The sequence below is a fragment of the Sphaeramia orbicularis genome, chromosome 17, assembly GCF_902148855.1.
Source record: "Sphaeramia orbicularis chromosome 17, fSphaOr1.1, whole genome shotgun sequence".
Taxonomy (NCBI): domain Eukaryota; kingdom Metazoa; phylum Chordata; class Actinopteri; order Kurtiformes; family Apogonidae; genus Sphaeramia; species Sphaeramia orbicularis.
Window position 1 is genome coordinate 3712762 of NC_043973.1, and position 24645 is coordinate 3737406.

General features: G+C 37.8%; 1 protein-coding gene across 2 annotated transcripts in view; it reads right to left on the minus strand.

The window, feature by feature from the left end:
* lig1 (ligase I, DNA, ATP-dependent) overlaps nt 1–24645 on the minus strand; it is a 130535-nt gene that overhangs the window by 9415 nt on the left and 96475 nt on the right. For both annotated transcript variants that reach the window (XM_030161210.1, XM_030161209.1), the window contains exons 24-26: nt 13503–13556; nt 5634–5777; nt 1559–1651 (exon numbers count right to left, since the gene is read on the minus strand). In XM_030161210.1, the coding sequence (XP_030017070.1) occupies nt 1559–1651; nt 5634–5777; nt 13503–13556 (291 nt within the window). The remainder of the gene's footprint in view (nt 1–1558; nt 1652–5633; nt 5778–13502; nt 13557–24645) is intronic.

The window sequence follows — 24645 nt, forward strand, 5'->3', positions numbered from 1 at the left end:
GCGGAAGTGCAGGTGGCTCCGTCTTGCGAACCTCTGGGGAAGTCTTGGTCTTGCTCACGACAGCTCTGGCACGGAAAAGACGCGGAGGAAGGGTGGGGACAACCCCTCTGCTGGAGGTCCTCCCGGCCTCAAACTCTAACCTGCAGTGTGAAGGAACTGGCCACCCGGAGGTTCTCCGAGATGAGTCATGGAAGCCAGTCGTTCTTGGAATGATTACTTGGATCCATACTATCACCTGTGGCTGAGTATGGAGTTAGAGGAATAGTAAAGCGACAATGTCTGACTGCTACATTAACCCCCCCCCCCCCCCGCTCCCTGACCAACAATCATGGAGCGCAACCACCCCCCTGTGAGTAGAAGCCACCAGCCATAAAACAGAATAAAGATGACAAAGAACTCCGTTCTGAGCCTCTGTAGAAACATGGCCATGTTTCTGTCCTGTTCATTATTTCAGAGCAGATTCAGCTACCAACTGCTGCAATGTCATTTTTATTTCCTTTCTAATATCAACATTGATACCAGTATTAATGTGTTGCATGACTGCGGTGGTCAAATAATCAGGTTACAACTTAAAATTGTACTTTGGTATCACTAAATTAATCTGAATCAATCAATTAATACTGAATCGATATCAAATCGTGATTAATCGATTCAGAACCTTATGAATCGAAATCAAATTGATTACGGAAATTGGCCATGGTACCCATCTCAAACCTATATTAATTGTGTTTCATTTTGCATGAGCAAACAAACTCAAGAAAGAGGGAATATATATGCACTTAACATGTATATTAAACACCTTAAACAGTTTCAACAAAACAACTGTAAACAAATGTTCAGTCTTTTTTTTTTTGTCCTCATATTTCAGAGGGCCAATGTGTTGTTTAGTGTCTTCTCTGTTTTATGGGTTGGTTCTGCTGCCTGTCACTACCGGACCAACTGACCATTTGTTCATGCACAACACTAACTCTACTGGACAAACTGACCCAAATGTGTTGGCAGTCATTCTGCGCTGCAAATGGGTTAATGGGGTTAAAATTTGTAATCAGATTAATCGTGATGATGGATTTATCCACATTAATGCGTTAATTTTGAAAGCCCTAGAAATCATATCACGTTTTGCTTTCCCTCATGTATTTCATACTCTAAAATTCAACTGAGAGAAACTTTTTTCCATAATTTATTAAGACTTTCACACAAAATTCCAGACATTTCAAGGTCTGGGAAACAGTGTTTCAAAATTACATACTTTCAAGACTTGTGCAAGCACCCTGTTCAAGACTTAGGAAACAATCAGCTGTCTGTGTGATTACAGCTGATTAAATATATAATAAAAGAAGTGAAAAGTTAAAGGGATAATGTGAACAGATTGAAGAGTATACTTCACATATTCACATAGTGGAGCATCTTCATCCTATCAATATAACTTTTTAAGCAATGTTAAGCTGAGTTGGAATAAATATGATTCCAACCCTGTTTCATAGTCCAGCTCTACAGTCGGGGCATATCCAACATTTTCAGGCTCATTTTGTTGTTTATTTTGTTTGACGTAAGGTACCTGTGATCCAGTTGTGGCATCCTCAGGCTTCTTGTCGTCTCTGACCCGAAGGAAGCGTGGGAACCTCAGAGAGATACCCTTCTCTGGATCCACCTGACAGGAGATAAAAGATCATAATCACAATCAGTCCATAAACATCTCTGTTATACACAAACATGGACAGTTTCCCTTTGAAAAGGTTTGAATGAGCTTCTTGACCATAAAACAGGGCTGTCAAAGTCATTGTCGTTCAGGGGCCACATTCAGCCCAATATGATCAAGAGGGTCAGATCAGTAAAATAACAACATAATAACCTATAAATAATAATCCACATTTTTCTCTGTTTTAGTGCAAAAAAAGTAAAATTACATTATGAAAATGTGAATAACCTGAACAACCGTATACAATCTGAAATTTCTGAAGAAAAATAAGTGCAATTTCAACAATATTATGTCTCAGCTTATTATTAAAGCTATACTATATGATCTGGCATTTTTACATTTTTTCTTTTGTAATCTTAAAGGTGCGGGAGACTTTTGTGACCAATTTTTCATCAAGTCTGTAAAACTTCAGTCATATCCTTAGTATCACAAATCTGTAAGTCTTTCTGTGATTACTCACCTGAATCTCTTGCATTATGGTCAACAATTTCAAAGTGCCATCCTCCATAAACTAAACATGTGTTTACAAACAGAGCCGGGAGGGAACTCGGGCATCTTCGGAATTTTGTCGCGACGTGCACTGTGAGAAAGGGAGGTTTGCACAGCCACCTGTCAGCATCAGCACAACCGTATGGTATTATTTGGATAAAAGAAACACGAAGCGGAAGTGGCTGGAAGAATATGAGGGAAGGGAGCTCCTGCCGTTTCCACGTCATGTCTGTTCCAGCTGCTGCTGCCAGGTGGCTGCACGAGCCTCCGCTTCCCACAATACACGTCGCGACAAAATTCCAAAGATGCCCGAGTTCCCTCCTGGCTCAGTTTGTAAACACATGGTTTATTTATGGAGGATGGTACTTTGAAATTGTTGACTGTAATGCAAGAGATTCAGGTGAGTAATCACAGAAAGACTTTCAGATTCGTGATGCTGAGGATATGACTGAGGTTTTACAGATTTGATGACAAACTGGTCACGAAAACCTCCCGCATCATTAAAATGCTCCAAATAAGCGTGTGTCAAACTAAAATGTAAAGGAAATCCACCAGGTTTTGAAACTCAAAAATGTTTAATTGTCATATTTCTGACAAAAGTCTGACCAATCATTTTGTTCGGTCCGAATAAAATAATTGGCTGAGCCTCCTGTCTGTCATCCATTACCACCATCCCACATCAGATACCGGTGCATCTGAATTTGATGTTTCTCACGCTGCTCCTTCTGTCTAGGGATGTGAATGGATAGGACTCAAATGCACTGTGGTGCTGAAGGGAAAAAATGGATTTATCAACAGAAACAACAACCAAGGGGAACACACAGCAAAACCCGACTGTAGCAGTCAGAGCCCGGTGACTGAAGGATGGAGATAAAGTCTGGGAGTTGGGTGGACTTGATTCTGCAGACACGTCCGCCCAAAGCTCAATTTTTATGATCGTGCAAACTCCGCATACACATACTTAGTGTCAGTCAATGTAGGATGATAAATGTATGGACTATGAAACCTCAAAAGTCTACAGACAGTGCACAGAGTCCGCCCGACTCTGTGGGAGAATTTATTGTAGGTGATGAGGTGCAGTGAACACAACGATCCACAGACTGGACCCTTAAATACAGGGTCTACTAATGATAAAGGAGATGCAGGTGGATGACAGTGTGTCTGATTACTGAGGGGGGGGGGGGGGGGGGGGGGGGGGTCTGCAGCCACACCAGAGCGGACCGTGACATCTCCACCTCTACCTCTGCGTGCATTAGGTGAGGAGGGGAGTGTCTGAGCTCAGGCAGGGGAAAGTGGGCGGGGCTTTGGAGGGAGGCGGGTTGTTCATGTTCAAATTTTTACTAAGTGCTGTGCGACATGCCAGAGCTGCAGGTATAGCTTTAATGACATTTACAGATCACAGTGGATCTGCAAATGCACAAAACATTTAGTGACAGGCAGAATAATAATGGCACTTATCTTTAAAACATTTCAGGTTGTTCCCATTTGTTCAGGATATTCACATTTTATTGTGAAAGACAGTAAATATTTATCTAATGTAATTTTTCTTTTTACGCATTAAAGTAAGAACCAAATTTGGAAATGTCATTATTTATAGGTTATTATGCTATTATTTCCATCCATCCAGGTTTTGGCCCGCATGTTTGACACCCCTGCTGTAAATGCTTTAAACACCCAATACTTAAAAGGTTCTGAGACTGTAATAAATTAACCCATAAAGACCCAGTGCTACTTTTGTGGCAGGTCCCAAATAAATTTTCCTCTCTATTTAACATTTAAGTAATTTACCCCATTTATTATAATATTATCCTCTGTATTTTGCCTTTTTCACTATAAATGATTTATTTTCCTATATTTAATTTAGATGTTCAATACAGCTCAGAGTAAATTTCAGAGTTATTACATAAAAACAGAGAAAACTGAAAAAAAATGACTATCCGTCAAATCTGTCATTCACTGAACATAAACCCAGTGTCCATCCACTGTCACTGATCCAGCTCCGTGGGTTTTACTGATGAATCAATGTTGTAGAAGATGATGGTGTTTCCACGGTAACTACAGAGCCTCTGAACATCCATATGCGTCATATCTAATGACCACAAAAAGATAAACTGCACTTACACCAATTATTCACATGTATTAAAAGGATTAGTGGATCAACAGGTATTAAACAGTTTAGATCAGCAGAGGGTTTTGGTCACTGGCTGCTCTTTGAGTCTTTATGGGTTAATACTGAGTTGTGATTTGCATATTTCCTGTTGTGTATACACAGATCTGGGATTCAGATAAACAGAATCCAAAATCTGATGGTGGTGATGTCAGTTCCCAGATTTCTTGATTTCTTTGAGTATGTTTTTTGGCATCCAACACCTGACCCTATAAGCAGTTCAAAGCAGAAGAGCCACTGTAGCTGCACTGATTTCAACCAAAACTGTGTGTTTTAAAACATAGATGCTAATCTTCTTAGCCAGAGGCATATTTAACAGCTAATGCAACCACCACCTGCAGAGTTTAGCAAGAAATCTGTAAAATACATTTATTGAAAATGAAATGCACCAACAGCTGCTATAAAAAAAAAAGTATTTTAAATAAGAACATATTTGTCCAAATCAAGGTTATTATCATTAACGAAAACTAACAAAATGATGAACACTAGAATTGTAAAAACATTTTCGTTAACTGAAACAAATAAAAAATATAATTAAAAGAAAAAAAACGATAACTAACTGAAACTGTGTTGTGTGCTTACAAACGTATAAAAATTATGGACAAAATTTCGTTTTTGTCTTTGTCAATGTCGGATTGATATAAAATCGATTTATTTCCCTCAAGCAATTTTAGCTGCTGGCACTATATGATATTTCACGGTCTGTCACTTCTCGTCACTTGTGGTTTAGAGTCATCTTCTGGTCCCCACTCTACCTGGAAACATGGAGACTAAAGTTGGGAGAAAGCAGCAGAGTCCTGTCTGGGATTTATTTGAATACGACGGCAAAGAAGAGAAAAGATGTAAAAAAAACCCTAAAAGTAAGCATTTAGAAAATAACAAAAACTAATAAAAACTAGCAAACCTGCCCTAAAAACTAATTAAAACTAATTGAATTAGAGAAAAAAAAAGTCAAAACTAAATAAAACTAAACTATAATGACAAATCCAAAACCACTATAATCTTGGTCCAAATCAGTTTCATTTTCACTCCAATGTGATTTAAATCTGCTTTGTTTCCTGCTGGTGTTTATTCTTGCTGTGGGGCAACACCGGGCACTACCACTACTAACAAAGCACTATCTGTTTTATTAAATCCAGCATCTTTTACACCAGTTTTACTTGCTCAATTAAAACTTTGCTAATTGTGACTTTTCATTGCTGGTAGCAGACTGTAACATGGAGAATTTAACAGCAGAAAAACACATGCAGGGGGAGGCCATAAACATGCAGAACTGACCAATCCCATTGCAGCCTTGTAGACCGGGGACAGCGACAGGTCGGCGCACTTCACTTCCCAGACCTGCACGGCATCCAGCCACACGTCGGGCTCTGCTGATTGGTCGACCCTGTAGTAGGCACGAGGTTTGGGCAGAATATGCTCCTAGAGAACATGAAACAAATGTAGACAAACACTGTTGAACTGCAAGATGAAAAACAAGTCCAAAATCACAGAAGTATTATTACAAAGTATTATGAGGTCATGGTGAAGCTGCATCACATCCTTTTATCCTCATCAGTTTGTGTGAAATTTGGTCTAAAACACAAAGTATGAATTCGTCAGTTACAGCCAAAAACATGTTTGGTGAGGACAGGTTTTGACGATCACGTAGTCGTCAGTTCTTCTACGTCCAAGTCAATATTTATGCCTAATTTGAAGAAACTACACTGAGGCATTCCTGAGTTTTCGTGATCGAATGGACAGACATACGATCGCTTACATCACTGACTATCACTACTGCCGAAGGATGAAAACATGATACTGATGTTTCACTAGTGAACTTATCACATCAGTTCATCCTTAAATGTTCAGTGTGTGTGATGTTCAGTAGAATCGAAGGGTGAAGCTGCAGATGAAGCACCAACTGACTACAAACCTCTTCTTTCTGCTTTTGTTCTCTCTTTTGATCCACACATAAACAGAACGATATCACTAGTTAAGGTCAGAGTGATATGAATTATATCAAAATTCATCCACATTTACATAGAAACATGTTCAATATATCATGTTGGAAGTGCATCACACTACTGTAAATTTTATTCATTAACAAGTGAAAAAAGTAGGCAGCGCTTACTAATACCCCTGCATGGTCACACAACACTTTTCCCCTCCTACTCATTGATACCCTGCCTACCCAGGGATTCATTTTGAGTCTTTACTTTCCATATTTTCAAAAATTTATAAAAAAAAAAAAAAGCAAAAGTTGAGAAAAAGGCAAATGTAAAGAACGTGTGTGAAATTTGAAAAGAATCGAGTGAATAGTGTCAGAGAAATCGGTTGAACAAAAATCCCAGATGGAATTTCGGGTATGTCTATATACTAGACTTGCACTGATTTATCGGCCATGCTCAGAAATTGGCTGATTTTCACATGATCGGCCGTGACATGTGACCAGCTGGTCAGTCTGAAATTGACCTATTTTGAGTGAAGGTCAAATTCCTGCCACGCTGCACAGCCAGACCAGGTTCCAGATAGTCACATATGAGTGAAAGTCATACGCTGCTTTAAAGTAAAGTTAATAAAACCAGTTTATTTCTTTTTCATTAGCTATCATTATGTTTTTATAATTATTATTTTGTTTCTAACTGTACTTTTTCTGTTTAAAAAACCCTTAAAAAAGGATTTTTGAGTGTTTTTTTGGGCTGGAATGGATAAATTATATTTCAATTAATTTCAAAAGGGAAAATTCATTTGTAAAACGAACAAATCGCAAAACAAGCTCGGTCATGGAATGAATTAAACTAGTACTGTGAGGCTCTGCTGTTCATGCACGTTCTCAATTATACTCAAAGTCAGAGGCCTCATCACCACACTTATTTTCTTCATTTTGGTTTCATGAACTAGATTGTAGTATCAGACCACATGTGTTTCCCTCTCATTTTCAGCTCTTATGCTACTTTCATCTTATGTTTTTTTCTCGTTTGTTGTGCGTGATATGCAGAAATGAATGGACCAAAAAGATCATGTTTTGCATGTGCTGTAGCACATTTAGTTTAAAATAAAATCAAAATAATCAAACTATTTTGAAGACGTAAGCAGAGAGTAGATTTTTGTGTTAAAGTAGAGTAAAAGCTATCAGAAAATTAAACACTCAAGGGAAGGAGAAATACCTAGAAAAATCTACTCAAGTACAGTTGTATTTAGTTACTTCCCCCTCTGACAATGTGTGATGTGAAAATAAAAAATGAACCTGTAATAAAATCCCTGGGCATTTCCAGACTCAAAGGTGAAAAACGATAGATCCAAAACTGTTAGTGTCTCTGTACAGCAGACACATACGGACATATACAGTACAGAAAATAGAGCAGTACATTTATAGAGAACCTGGTAAAGAGACAGTGACGGAGTGCCTTTGGCTGCTCTGCTGGATCTCGCCTCACAATTCGTTCCCAAGAGAAATCCTGACTTTGAGCGCTGATATTCAAATGATACGCACTTGTCTGACGGGCAACATGAGAAGGTGATTTCCAGACCACATTATCATAGACCTATATGAAAGAATTCACTCTGAACCGCTCTGACAGACACACTCGTTACCTGATATTCACCCTGTAAGATTACACAAACCCAGGCAGCTCAGGGTATGCATTCATGTCTTTGGGAAGTTTAGTAAACTACTCTTTAACTAAAGTTCAATAGTCTCATTCTGACATGATGCAACACTGAACCTGTTTACATGAGCATGAAATGAACATCTGCTAACTGTTGGTAATCATATAATTGTAATAGTCAGATCTGACGCATTTACATGCACTTAAGAAATGCGATAATCGTAAACCCCAGTTTAGATGCTCCAGTCAATTATTGGATTTCTTTCAGAGTACGTACATAGTGACGGTAGAATCAAACTTCCTGTTCTTCTCTTCCACTCACGTTTGACTACGTAACTTCCGTTTTCTACAATTTTAATTGTTTCCACACATGCATAGAAGTAAAACAACGAAATCAATCAGATTAACCTGTATACATGCAGGAAGACATTGGAGTACTGGGGAGAAATCCAGGTGTGTTAATCTGATTTCTCATGATCAGATTACCGCTGTTATCTGATAAAACAGATCAGATTATACCGTTTACTAGGGCTGTGTATCAGCAAGAATCTGGCGATACGATACAAATCACAATACTGGGATCACAATACGATATATCACAATATATTATGACACTGTTAATAAGGCAGTTTTTTGTTTGTTTCTTTTTTTTAAATGATTATTTCCTTGGAGAATTGAATTACACCAGAAATATGTACAAATACTGAACACATTTTTATTTGATCCCAACAGGATCTAATGCTATATCACAAAATGTTCCTGTGTTTAAATTTAAATTATGTTTTACAGACATTACAGTTTAAGATCCTGTTCAAATGTTCAGATTCTATTAGTTCAGAACTAACATCAGAACATTTTTTGTGCAATCCCAACAAAGGAACTAACTTTATTTAATAAAAGAGTGTTGAATAAAAATAAATAAGATATAAACAAAAACAAAAATGAACCTCCACAATAACTGCATTTGAATAAATACCTAAAAATATCGATTCAGTACTATTTAATATAGATACAGTATTGTGAAATGAAATATTGCAATATATTGCAGAACCAATATTTTCTCACACCCCTACTGTTTACGTGATCAATTGAATGATTTGATAACTCCAGAAATCGGATAATATTGGAGTATTAGTGTGGATGTAAAAGGGCATCTGTGAAATGGTGTAATGTTAACTACTTGTGCTGCAGTGTCCACAGAAGTAGGTCAGAGTTAAGTAATGCTGGAAAAGAAGGCTGGAGCAGTCGTGGTGGGTTTACACACATTATTTATACTGTAGGCTTTTAAGTGACACTCTTCTACACAGTGGACTCCAGTGAGCGGGCTGTGGTAGGTGTGTAGGCTCTTATAAAACACTGCAGACGAGTCGTGCCAGGCTGTAAACTTATGAGCCTTTTAGTCAAACAGTGGATCATTACAGACGGTAACCTTATTAAAGGGACTGCACGTCTGCGACAGGATCAATCAATAAAAACACTGTTCCTGAATTCTGATGGTTTGAAATTTATCACTGCAAGAATCATCTGAAAAATGACTTCATATACTACCTTTTGTGTCTTTAAAGGCGCTGGAGACTTTCGTGACCAATTTTTCATCATATCTGTAAAACCTCAGTCATATCCTCAGTATCATGAATCTGTTAGTCTTTCTGTGTCTACTCACCTGAATCTCTTGCATCACGATGAACAATTTCAAAGTGCCATCCACCATAAACAGTCCATTTGTTTACAAACGAGCCAGGAGGTCACTTTGGAATTTTGTCGCGACGTGCATTGTGGGAAGCAAAGGCTCGTGCAGCCACCTTACAGTGGAAGCTGTAACAGAGACGATCGGAAACAGCAGGAACTCCCTTCCTTTTATGCATATTCCTCCAGCTGTTTCCGCGTGTTTGTTTCATCTATATAGTATCATATGGTCGTGCTGCCGCTACCACTGTCAGGTGGCTGTGTGGACCTCGGTTTTCCACAATGCATGTCGCGACAAAATTCCGAAGATGCCCGAGTGACGTCCCAGGTCGGTTTGTAAACACACGGTTTGTTTATGGTGGATGGCACTTCGAAATTGTTCACTGTAATGCAAGAGATTCAGGTGAGTAATCACAGAAAGACTTACAGATTCGTGATACTGAGGCTATGACTGAGGTTTAACAGATTTGATGAAAAATTGGTCACGAAAGTCTCCAGCACCTTTAACAAATGGACAAAAGTAAATAAAATGACAATTAATGCTGCAGGGACAGAATATTACTTGTGCAGCTCTCCCCTCTTGGTCCAAATTAAAAAAAAAAAAATAGGACAAAGGGTCCTGTAGTCCAGTGGCATAATTTAAAGACTTTGACATTCATTTTACCTTTCAAGGTCAAAGGTCATGGCATCAAATGAAAGCCCATATGTGACTTCCTATCTATTACCAATAGTAATTATATCAATATCTTCAACTGTTTTCAAGTTACAGCACTTTGATAAATGTCCCATTATAAGCCAATAGGGATTTTAACATTTCAAAAATTCATACAAAATTCAAAAATCAATATTTCTCAGTTCTTTCCACAAACTTGGTAGACCTTGTTGTTCCACAACAAATATGAAGTTATTTTGACTGATGGTTTCGGAGAAGAAGATTCTTGAAAAATTGTTTCCAGATGGACGGACGGACGACAACTGACACCAATAGTCCATTGGACATTTGGGCTGTTGGACTAGAAAGACACTTTTCTAGGCTTCTATATTGGAACTAAAGCAGCAGAATCACATATTTAATCAGCGATCAGTGATTAGAGCAGTCATTTAAAGATGTAACCCTCCCATCTGCCTGAGATTAGGAAAAATCTGCACCACAGAACAGAAAACCGAATCTACAGAAGGTGGTAGAACCCCAACCCCCACCCCCGTCTCAGACCACTTGAAAATACAGTATGTGTGAAAGGTAATTATGGAATTTTTGCTTAGTAAAGCCAAAAAAAATATTAATCACAGCAGCTTTAAGCACACAAGACTAAAGCTGGGTAACAAACAGTCTCCACAAATTCAAGGTATCATTGGTTTCACACTTAATTTTGATGCCTTAAGAGTAAATCTCCTCAAATCTCCTCCTTCAGTGCATGATGGATGGGATATTAACAGACAGCTTCAATTTGTGTGAAATTAGTAGTGTAGGATAATGGAGGCACTCTTTTATAGGAATTTAGTCACTTTCAGATGTCTCCATGCCTCCTCGTGCACATATTCCATCAACACAACTGCTCTCATGACAGTATTTTGCACATGTACCGTCGCAGCAGAACGAGCATCACACAAGAATTAGTCAAACAACACGGAAAACTATTACCCTGATGTCAGAGCGATTTTGTGTGTGTGTGTGTGTGTGTGGTGTGTGTGTGTGTGGTGTGTGTGTGTGTGTGTGTGTGGGGGGGGGCAACCTATGTATAGCACTGGGACAGAGCTAATGAACATTGGAAATGGGTCTGAATATGGAAGTGTAAGAAATAAGTTACTTTTTCATGTTGTAAAACTGCTACGAGTGCAGAAAACACAAATGAAGTGATCTGAACTTAAGGCTTTAGTTCAGTAAAATGTATTTAAATCAACAGGACTATTATATTTTTATGTCTTAGGTAAAGTAGGACGCGGCATATTATGTGATAATGGATGATTTTTCTCCATAAACAAGATGTCTGAAACCTAAAAAAAAAAAAAAAAAGGTTCTCCCATCTGTGAAACATTAATGCTACCCATTAACTACCCATTTGTTAATGTCAGAGGGTCTATTTATACAGATTTGGTTCAATACTTGGTATAAAACATCAAATTTTAACCAGAATGTAAACTGAAGGGTTGTATTTCAATAATTTAGGAGGTGGCACTAAAGATGTTCAGTTAGTACGCTGTTGTAGTGGAGGAGGAAAGTAGAACTGATTGGAATGGAATGAATTATTAAAATATTTGCGCATTAATTTAAAAGTTGACATTCAATTTATTTGTTGCAGCTCTGAACTAAAATGTGGACATTCCTGAAATAAATTGAGTAGCATGTGCCATTTACGCAAAGAAAACTGTTGATTTTGTGATGTTTTCAATAAGACACAAAGACAGACTGCCCCTACTTTCTGTTCAGTGTTTGGTTACTAGTAATGATGCGAATCGAGTCAATGGACTATACAGCAATCGCTTCTTTAGCCTCTCAATGGCCATTTAAATCAAACACTACGCGTCTCCACTGGTAGTTAGAAGGATGTGTGGGCACATATCACACAGAGCAGTCCGATCAATTCGGCGAGATAAGGAGATCGGCTATCAGATTCATACTGACCGAAAAAATGGAGACATCTAAATGAGTATCAGAACAGAACATTTGTCATGGGCTCGTCCCCGCTGCAGCTCGCCACCCTGAGGAATGTGAACGTCTGCAGTCTCATTGGTCTGCTGTACTGCAACCTAGGCAACACGGCCACACCACTGGCTCGCCTTAATTCACCATCCATCACTTTCAGATGGAGGGCTTCATTACAAACCACTACAGTACAGGGTGTATTGGTCTGCAGGGAGGGGGAGAGGGAGGAAAAAAAAAGGTTACACCGCCTTCTCAATCAGTTCCTCTGTGATTCTGCAGCGTGCAGCAGTTTGAGTCTAAACCTTTAACCTTTAAAAAACATTACTTCACAGGTATTTTATTCTAACAACGCTGTGGTGTAAACTTGTATTCACCGAAATGATAGAACTTCACAATTAGTTACGTTAATGATGACAAATGCCTGCTTTTTTAAAATGCCTCTGTTGTGGGAAATCAAGGCCTAAAAAGCTGCTGATAAAGTCGGAGGACTCAAATCAATTCTGACTCTTACAACAGTTATCATTTTCCAAGCACAGTCGTCAATTTCTTCAAATGCTCTGCTGCTCTGGAACAAACCCTCTTCAAAACTAAATTGAAAAAGCAATTCATTACCAAACGGTGGAGCACGCCTACACAGTTCTTCCAAATGCACATTTGTATTGGTACAACAGGAGTAGTTTGTGGTTACTAGCTAATATCGACCAAGTAGAGACAAAACATAACACACATTTGAGAGAAAATGCATGTTTATAAAAGTTAATTTATTTAACCTGATGAAATTTCCTTTTGGTGCTGTATACACCATGTAGGCGCAGTTCTACAGGGGAAACACCACCAATGTGCAATACTTCCTTTAACACCCAATCTGATTTCTATGACTTCGTCCACTCAGACTCACGTTAAATACACTAGAGCCAATTCCTATGAGGCAATGGCAGTATTTAAGTTTTTCAGACTATGTCTGAGCAGTGGTGTGAATATCTCCATTTCCAACAGACAAAGCAAAATGAATGAAGAATTAAATGAAAGGCTGATTATTTCTGAAGTGAAAGGGCCCCGATGACATTGGTTGCATACACTCTTTTCAAAATGCGATCGTTTCAGCTTGAAAATGTGGAACGTTTTGCTGCCGGCTGCAAAATGTGGTTCAGAAGTATGTCGGCATCAATAGGGGAAAACAAGTGTAGGGTTTGAGGTTTTTACTAAGCTAGTTATGCACCACTTTACCTTTAAGAACTTGTAATGCTGCTCCAGATCTTCATCCTTGAAGCCTGTCCCGATCTGGAAGACATAAGACAGACAGACTCAGAAGTAGACATACACATATTCCCTCATGGTGCAACAGCACACATTTGGCAGAGAGCAGCAGTAACACAGAACAGAACCCACATCCCTCACACCCCACCACACACCCCCACCCCACCCTACACCGGGAGAGCCTTGTCTCCCCGCTTTGCCTCCAGCATCATGTCACCTCTCAAAAGACCTGCACCCGCTGAGACCTGAGAATCACCTAACAGGCTGACGCGCACAGAAAGGGGAGGCAAAAAAGGGGCTGCTATGTCATGCAAATACAGCACTTTTTGGCTCACAGACATACTCTAAAAGGTGTCCGTGTGGGAAAATTTATGTTCCAGTAGCTTCATTCAGCACAAAGGCTTTTTTTTTTTTTTTTTTTTTTTTTTAAAACAGTGACACCTTTACAGATCCAGTTGGCCAGATCTCTACCCAGAAACCAGCAGTGGATTTTATTTGAATGGTAGGAAACACCTATTTTAGGGACGGTAAGGAAAAGGATCCTAGTAAACCTTATGTCGGTGAGAAAATCATGTAGAGATTTCTGTGAATCATGCAAACTGTGGAGGACTGTCAGTCTGTTTTGTTGTGCCATCGCCACATAATGAACTGAAAAATATGGTGGTGAGCAGAGTCTCGCTCTTAACATTGTGACAACCTGTAGCTTTATCACATTTCGAACACCCTCATTCTTACACCATCTGTGCTCACAGGATGTGCGTCGTCTGCCCTGTATTACTGTCTCACTAAAGGCACTCTGCCAGGATAAGGGCCAATACTCCTGTCGCACATTGGCAGGATTGTAGCTCGACTTATTTTTGAAATTCCCTCTCACTGCATGAAAGAGCAACAACCTTTGAGCTGCAACTTTACCCTGAAAATGACAAGTTTCAGAGACATCTTTCTATGTGGTGTCTTCTTTTGTATAGATTTAATTGTTTTAATACCATAAGTCACTTCCTCGTGTCATCATGGCCACATGTTCCAGCATTCTGCTAGAACTAAGAGCTAACTAAGAAGTGGCCAAACATCCCTGATGGGTTTTACCCCTTATTCCACAATAATAGTACAGGGTGCCAACCCTATCTACAGCAATGGAAGAAAACTAAAAGTGTGGGGATAGATCTAGGTCATGGGTCGGCAACGTTTGTAATCAAAGAGCTATTTTTGAAACAAAATCTGTCTGGAGCAAAAAAAAACAAAAAACATCTTTAATATTTTTTACCTCAAAGTGGCTACTGTGAGAAGCTGTCATTACTGTGTTGTGCAACAGAAACTGACTGGTGTGTGAAGGCTTTCTTTGCAAAGGAGTTTACAGATGAATGCCCTCAGTGTAATAAGTTAAAAAGTAGTCTACTTTTACTGCTACTTCTATTTTTGGATTCACTTGGAGTATAGTCTACATTTTCACAACTACAACATCAGCATGACTTTATGGTTGTGACAATCGTGGCAAAATATATATTTAAAAAAAACAACTGTTACTCATTCCTTTTTTTTTTTTTTTTTTTACAAAGCCACAGGAAGCTGCTGGAAAATGGCCAGAGAGCCAAATGTGGCCCAGGAGCCACAGGCTGACTACCCCTGATTTAGGTATTCCAAGATCAGCTTATCCTTCAGCCTATCACTGTAATATATAGATTTTTTTAATATTAATGTTATATTAATCTGAATGCTGTCCAACATTTTAAAAGATTAACGCTCCTGCACAAAGATGCCCAGAGCTCAGAATCTTGTCAACCTCTGATTTCTTCCTCGGTAGAAACATAACACAGGTAATTCCATTCTCCAGTATGGGCAACAAAGCACAAGCTCAGAACAGAATTAAAATGGCCACGAGGACTCGTCTATTCAAGGTGAAGAGGCAGAACCTAATGACAATCACCTATTTATGCAGTTCTGTGAAACTGCATTGATCCTATTTGTCTGTTGAGACACAATTGGTCTGCAACTGCAAAGGAAAAACAAATCTTCAACTCCAGGGATGTCAAACTCATTTTAGTTCAGGGGCCACATACAACCCAACATGATCTGAAGTGAGCCAGACCAGTACAATTATAACATAATAAAGTATAAATAATAATTGTAGACATTTTTTTCACTTTGTATTAGTATGAAAAAAGTAAAATTACATTATGAAAATGTGAACAAAATGAACAACCTAAAATGTCTTAAGAAAAATAAGTGCAATTTTATCAATATTCTTCCTCAGTTTCTCATTTACACATGTACATTACCACTTACAAATCACAGTGGATCTACAAAGACACACAACATTTAGTAACAAACAGAATAGTGTTAAAATTGCCCTTATTAATTATTGTAAGTATTGTATTCTTAAGACATTTCAGATTGTTCAGATGTTCGTATTTGTTCAGGTTATTTACATTTTATTGTGATAGTTTGCATGTATTATGTCTGTATGTAATTATTTAATGGTTATTATGTTATTATTTTACTTTAGATCAGGGCTCTCAAACTCATTTTCTTTCAGGTTCCACATTCAGCCCAATTTGATCTCAAGTGGGCTGGACCAGTAAAATAATAACAGAATAACCTATAAATAACGACAACTCCAAATTTTTTCCTTTGTTTTAGTGCAAAAAAACCCCCATTAAATTATGAAAATACTTATTTTTTTAAACTATCCAAACAAAAAAGATGTGAATAACCTGAAAAAACTGAAATTTCTTAAGAAAAATAAGTTCAACGTTAACAATATTCTGCCTCAACTTATCATTTACACATGTGCATTATGGATCAGATCTACAAAGACACTGTTCGTCCATCAGTCTCAATGACGACCTTAACTTAAGTTTTTGTGGGTCCTGGAGTGGCTTGTCAGCCCTATTTTTGCCCAGAGGTAATTACCACAAAGACACTAAACACTGAGGAACAGGCAAAAAATTGTTAAAATTGTGCTTAATTTTCTTTAGACAATTCAGGTTGTTCATATTTCTTTAGGTTATTCACATATTGTTTCGGGATAGTTGGTAAATGTACGTATTTTCATGATTTAATGTTATTTTTTGCACTGAAACAAAGACAAAAATTTGAAATTGTCATTATTTATAGGCATAGTGTAATATTTTTTTCACATCAAACCGAGAAGAAAATATGGAGTTGTTATTTTTTTTGTAGGTTTTTATGCTATTATTTTACTGTAGATCATATTGGTCTGTATATGGAACCTGAACTAAAATGAGTTCCACAGCCTTGACTGTGGAATTTTTGCACTTTGCAAATTCATCCCACGGGCCACATTGGAACCTTTGGTGGACCACATTTGGCCCCCGGGCCGCATGTTTGAGACCCCTGCTTTAGATCATATCAGTCTTTATGTGGAACCTGAACTAAAAGGATTTTTGACATCCTTGACTGTTAATATCTACAGTGTAATTTTTGCACTTTGCAAATTCATCCCGTGCGCCGGATTGGAACCTTTGCGGGCCGGTTTTGGCTCATGGGTCGTATGTTTGACTACTTCATGCTAAATCTCCATCCCCTTTCGTGTCTGCAACTCCATCTTATAGTCTGTGACAGAGGTTCTCCACAGTAATCCTGACCCATGTGGTTGTTTTTTCTCTAGATGAATGATGTTCTAGATGTGTCGTAGAGGTCACCTGACGGATCAGAGATCACCAAACGGTTGAACCTTTGCCCTTTTACACACTGAGGTACATCCAGATGCTGAGAATCTTTTAATTCTGTGCACCATAGGGTCTAATATATTCAAATCCCTCCCTATTTCTGTTCAAGGATCATTATAAAAATTTAAATTTTCTTTCATATATTTGTTGTCAAACTGCTGACCTTTGGATCAAGTCATGATTACAACATCCTGTTTCAAATCAGTGTGATTTCATTATTTAAACTCATCCTAAATTGCTCCTGTTCAAACTTTTTTTTTGCCTTGCAGACTGAATTTGAGGAATGTACAGATATTTGCAAATGAAATAAAGTCGATCAAAAAAACCTGACAGATGTATTCATACCCTCTACAATCAAATACCAGGAAAAGTTCATTTCAATATCACTGACCAAACAACTAACTGATTAATGGTAAGTGACACTAATGGTTAGTTGCAGCCATAAAAATCCATTCTAAATTGCAAAATCTAAGAAGCAAGTGGAAAAGATGAACATCTATATAAATTCACACGGCATTTAGAAGATTTTTCTTTGTTATATATTTGGATGCATAAAAAAACTGCATGAACATGACGCATCGAGCATGCAGTTAAACAGTATGTTAATCCTGTGATTGAAAACAGAACAATCTGTGACTTGACAATTTCATTTCAGCTACATTTCACTTGACATTACAATAGATCGTCTTCTGTATTTTTAATGCATTTCTTGGTTTGTTTGTTGCTAAAAGCATAAACACTGCACTGTCTTAATATCAAAACACCAATTTTCAAAGAATACCATCAAAGTGAGTGAGCAGACTACCAAGAAGGTAACCTGGAAAGTCTGTTCTGAGGCGTCCTACTGGGCTCAATTTATTCAAAGCTTAATAATCCAAAAACATGTGCATTTAAGGAGAAGTATGCTGCCACTGAAAGATGTTAAAAAAAAAAAAAAAACAAACTGAAAAGTATGAAAAAGCAAATGATGACAAAGTGCACAAATAGAATTAGGAAAAATAATGGCGTAAGATCAGATGCTTTTGTAAGCCTCATGATTTTAATAGTGATTCCTGGTTGCTTTTGTGGTCGTCTCCACAGTGGGAGGAGTGTGGACTTCACGGCGGTAGCAGCTGATGACTCTGTGTGGCTCAAGGACACTGCAGCTGGACATGCGGTGCAGGTTCCATTAGGGAGATCCAAATGTGGGTTAAACTCTGCTTTCAGCTACAGCTGAGCCTCTCAAACCATGGGTTTCTGATGTTTACAGTGTCAAGGACGTCATGGAGTGTTTTTGTGGATTTAGGCCTTTTGTTTTACAAATGACATTGAAAAGTGAATGAGGGAAACATATGATGGACAGGATGTGTTAGAGCTGCAGCCACAGACAATCATCAACCATCACTCACATCATACAACTATGTCTGAATGGCACCCACCAAGATGAATTTATGTCTTTGTGCCTGAAAACTAAATTGAACTTGAAATACTGCCTTATATATATGCCTGCACCACCCAGTCAAGTTACAGTTTTCATCTTGCTGCAAATTGTAAAACATCATCGACTAAAACACATCTTTTCCCGGGCAAAACAGGGCTCTATACAGTCAGAAGAGTTTCAAGGTGGGCAGCAAGATGAACCGATTCAGCATCCGAGCAACTGTGACATATTGCTGCAATCCCTTCTGTTCCAGAGTTATGGTGTGAGTAATGGACAGGAAAGTGGTATTGCTCTACCTTATGATGTCACAATATGGAAGATAACAGCCACCATGCCTGAAATTCATCTTCTTTAACCCCTTAATACCTAAATTTATATATAAGTGTATATACATTTGGGTACAATGCAAATTAGCAAAAACAGGTAAAATGGTCAATAGTAATGGATAAGTAATAAAACACATTTTAGTCTCAGGAGATGGAGATGGATTTATTGATGCCACAAAATTATTTTTGGTGTTCTGACTAGACTTGTATTGAACATGTCCAAAGCAGGATTGAGGGAAAACATAATGCTATCTAGGCTGATTCCATAGCGGAAATAGTTTGATGCAAATTTGTGACAGTCAGCGTTCAGGGGTTTAGTGCTATTATCTTGAAATCACAAGTTGATTTTTTGCTACCCTGAAAGAATAAATAATGAGATAATTTGTGCATTATTTCTGCAGTTGTCATAATGCCATCTCTAGATGCTGGCACGACATCCCAGACTTCTGAAAAAACACTTGGAGGCAGTGTGATCATATTGTGCATCACATAGCATTTCATGGAATCCAGCTCTGAGGTTGCAGATTGCAATTAGCCTGGCTCACAGGAAGTAGTCTGTTGAAATAATCCTGCCATTGGATGACTACTTCAGTCAGCATTCTCTACTGTTCTGCTATCCTGTGCTTTTCCAGAGTCCCTGTTGCTTTGTGAAAAAAGAACCTTGGAGCTGTAGCACCATGTTGAAAATGGCATGCGGAATTGTGCAATATGGCAGATCTGCTTGGTTTTTAGCATTTGTCGTTTTCTTTTGTGGGTAATTTTCCCAAAATGGTTGTGATAGGTTTAAGGAATTACTAACATGCCAGTACAGCATTATGATGGACTTGGCCAAACCTGATCAGTAGGTGCTGGCACAGTACAAAAACAATGAGCCCATTTACATGACCATAAAAATCCGATAACTGTTAATAATCAGATAATTGTATTAATCAGATCTGACGTATTTACATGCACTTAAGAAATGCGTTAATCAAAAACTCTGCTTTAGACGCTCCAGTCCATTATCAGATTTTTTCGGAGTACGTACAAACATAGTGATGGTAGAATCAAACTTCCTGTTATTCTCTTCCACTCATGTTTGACTACGTAACTTCAGTTTTCTATGATTAATTGTTTTTACATGTGCAGATGTAAAAGAACTAAATGAATCTGATTAACCTGTATACAAGCAGGAAGACATCAGAGTATTGAGGAAAAATCCAAGTGTTAATCTGATTTCTCATATTAATCGGATTACTGCTGTTATCTGATAAAACAGATCTGATTATACTGTTTACATGACCACTTCAATAATCTGATCATTCCAGAAATCCGATAATAATCGATGAGTATCAGTGTGCATGTAAACAGGCTCAGTGTGTGGTTACTGGTAGGGCTGTTAGAAAATATCGATTCTGCAATAAATTGCGATATTTCATTTCACAATACTGTATCGATATTAAAAAGTACTGTATCGATATTTTTAGGTATTTATTCAAATGCAGATATTGTTGAGGTTCATTTTTGTTTTTTTGGTTTTTTTTTTATATTTTATTTATTTGTTTAACACCGTTTCATTAAATGTTAGTTCTTTTGTTGGGATTTCACAAAAAAAAATGTTCTGATGTTAGTTCTGAACTAATAGAATATGAACATTTGAACAGGATCTTAATCTGTAATGTCTGTAAAACATTTAAGTTTTATCACAGGAACATTTTGTGATATAGCATTAGATCCTGTTGTGATCAAATAAAAATGTGTTTAGTATTTGTGCATATTTCTGGTGTAATTCAATTCTTCAAGGAAATAATCATTTAAAAAAAAGGAACAAACAAAAAAATGCCTTTTTAACAGTATCACGATATATCGTATCGCTAGATTCTTGCCAATACACAGCCCTAGTTACTGGTCTTGCTATATGACACTATATTATCCCCTACACTCACTGTTCCTTTCAGAGTGTGTAAAGGAACCTACAGTGGACACCAAAATGGAGAAAATGTTTGAACTATGATTTTACATTGTTTACTCAGCACTGCATAGGGTCACTAAATCCACAACATCACTGACAACCAAGGATATATTTATTTTTTCCGTCTCTGCAATCTCCTTAAAACCTAGCAGAACACTGAATTGCTACCTTTTGACACTATATGACTGCATAGGCTGATACTGAATCTAAAACTTCCACAAGCATCTTCAGTGGCAGCTCACTCCTCCTAAAGTGTGCTATGTGCTTATGCTAGGTACTTTGTGAGTATAAAGATGGGTAAAATGCAGAGACTGAATTTTTCGACAAGGATAATAAAGTGAGTTAACCTTTTATTTTTTAAACTGTGATTCTATCAATTGTAGCGCACGAAGCATTCCATTCCATTTCTGCTAGCAGATGGCCCTCAAACATCGTTGCACCCTGAAGGACTTCTTTTTACAGTAAACTCAGACTACTTCCTGTGTCTCACCTTTCAACACCAGACAATGTTAGACTCCATTAAACACCACCTCTGATCTCCATGTTATCCTCAGCTCAGCAGGAAGTTGTGTATCACCCTGGCGGCCGCCTTTGCACATTAACAAGTAAACATGGTATTATAATAATCATGTCCTACTGCTGCTTATTACCAAAAACAGTTGGATTTCACGCAATTACACCTTCAGAAATGGTTGCTGACACTCTTTGACAAGACCTGTTGCATAAATCAAATGGCTTTAATCTGCTCCACACCAAGGTTATTATCGTTAATGAAAACTAACGAAATGACGAAAACTAGAATTGTAAAAACATTTTCATTAACTGAAATAAATAAAAACTATAATTAAAAGAAAAAAACAATAACTAACTGAAACTGTATTGTGTGTTTACAAAACTAACTAAAATGTAAAAAAATTCTGGATAAAATTCCCTTCGTTTTCATCTTTGTCAAAGTCGGATTGATATAAAATCAATTTATTTCCCTCAAGCAATTTTAGCTGCTGGCACTATAGGATATTTCATGGTCCGTCACTTCTTGTCACTTGTCGTTTCGGCGTCTTCTGGTTCCCACTCTACCTGGAAACATGGAGACTAAAGTTGGGAGAAAGCAGCAGAGTCCTGTCTGGGATTTATTTGAATACGACAGAGAAGAAGATAAAAGATATAAAGAAACTAAAACTCAACTAAAACTAAGTGTTTAGAAAATAACAAAAACTAATAAAAATGAGCAAACCTGCTCTAAAAACTAATTAAAACTAACTGAATTAGAGAAAAAAAAAGTCAAAACTAAATAAAACTAAACTATAATGAAAAATCCAAAACTATTATAACCTTGCTCCACACTGGAACAGTAATAACGGGAACTGATCTACTTCTACGTTTCACAACAAGATTCTACTCTGTTTGTACTCACGTCCAAGCGACCATTCGTCCCAAATTTGAAGAAACCCCCGTCAAGCTGCTCCTGAGATAACGTCTTTATGAGAACGGATCAGACGGCTGCAAAGCATAAACGCCTCTGGCCATGGCTGCACCGGGCTACCACACTTTTCTTCCAAGTTTCTTTCACATGTACAATCTGTGCACATCAAAAAGGGCATGGTACACAAGCAACACTGCCTCTCTTCCTCAAGTAGCAATGCAGCAAGTTTATTGCTCAGCAATATGGAAAATAAATACACAGAAACCTGTGCCATGTCAGTCGCCAATTAATTATGAGACTCGCTGACTCGGGCTTTTGAAGCTGTAGACTTATGCAACCTTTTCTAATGCACAAACCAAGTGCAAGTACAACAAGCACACACACAGTTATGTGAAAATAGCAGTTTTGAGACTTTATGTTTAGGGCTGGGATCTGCACTGTAAAGTGAATAACGTATAAGACCAAACCCTCGACCAGTGTATTAAGAGCTGATGATTTGAGAGTTTTGAAAAATGCAGCAATGTAAAAAAAAAAAAAAAAAAAAAAAAAAGGAAAGAAAAAAGAAACATCTCTTTAAAAATGGAAGACTCCAAAAGAAGGCCTTGAATCATCCAAGCACGAAAAAGAATAAGATAAAAATCAATAATAAATCATAACAGGGAATCTTCACCCAACGTTTTCCTCCCATTTTACCAAAAAAGGCATCAAGTCAACATTCAGCCTCAGTCTACTATAATATACAGGCTAGAGATCTTTAAACACTGTCCAATGAGACTTTATTTGTAGACAGATTCAGTTTTCAGCTAGTGTTAGTGGGTATTCTAAGAGAGGTTTTAACCTCTGCTGACTCCAGAAACACTACTGCACGGAGAACAGCACAACGCCCTAGTTGTATCAACGAACCCACAGGTGTTAAATTTGTTCAATTATGTGAAAGTGTTGCAGGTCCTGGAAAATCTGTGCACTGACCGCTTCCTGAATCCATTTGCTATGGACACAGACATGAAAGTTCATGATTGGGGAAAAAAAAGTGGAGTTCTGATATTTCCGCAGGACAGAGTGGAGACGGAACTGATGCTGTGTAGAAGTCAAACTCCAGCCTGTTTACGCTCTCATTATCTCAACGACGCACACATATAAATACACACAAATGGTCACGCATGCTCCTATATGGCTTTACCCACTAAGATGCATAGTCACGCCTCCACACAGATTTTTGGTACAGCTGAGATTCTCCCCAAACTCAAATCAACTAATGGAAAAAGCAGCCACACATCCACAATGCAACTAGTACTTAAAAAAACAAAACCCCACCACCCTTCAAAAAAAAAACTAAACAAAAACTGATCCACAAACGCCAAAACATCCAGAGTACACACATTAAAAAAAGACTTCATCCAAAACATCCAATTAACACTATATGGCTTCCAAATAAACACCTGACAGATTCACTGCAAAAGAGAAACAAACAAACTGGCAAACCAAACACCTGGGATGGAACAGAAACCGGAAAATTGTTTAATTTCATTGTTGCAGAGCTAAAAAGGGATCGCAGTGTCAACACATTTTTCTTACAAGGTTTTTCGTTTACATACATGAAAGCTCAGGGGGCAGGATTAAATAACGCATGATAACATTTTCAACTACCATTTCCGACTTTGCCATGAATATATTTACAGAGCCGTGCAGACAGGAAATATAAAATTAATTTCTCTGTAAATCCTTCATGAAGGTCCTGAATCACAAAGTGAAGTGAATAAAGATGGCAAATTATCTGTGGATATTCCTGTTTATATCACCAAGCTACTCCTGCAGACGTAGGGGATGTTTTCCTCCCAACCTTAAGAATCACAGATATACTAAGCCACAGGTGTCAAACATATGGGCTAAAACCGGCCCGACAAAAGGTCCAATCCAGTACATGAGATGAATTTGTGAAATGCAAAAATTACACTTAAGATATCAACAATAATGATGTTAAACTCCTTTTAGTTCAGGGGCCACATACAGACCAATTCAATCTGGGTTTGACCAATAAAATAGTATCATCATAACCTATAAATCAGTGGTTCCCAACCTTTTTTGGCTCATGACCCCATTTTAACATCACAAATTTATAGCGACCCCAGACATTCAAAACGGAGACTTTTTTTTTTTTTGGTAAAATTAATTTGTTTTAGATCATGTAATAATTTTCTATACTATGTTGCAAATAAACGCTAATTTCATACAACATTCAGTCTATATAATGTATATTATTATGGACCGAGGCAGTAAATCCAGGTGTAGATTACTGCACAAAGG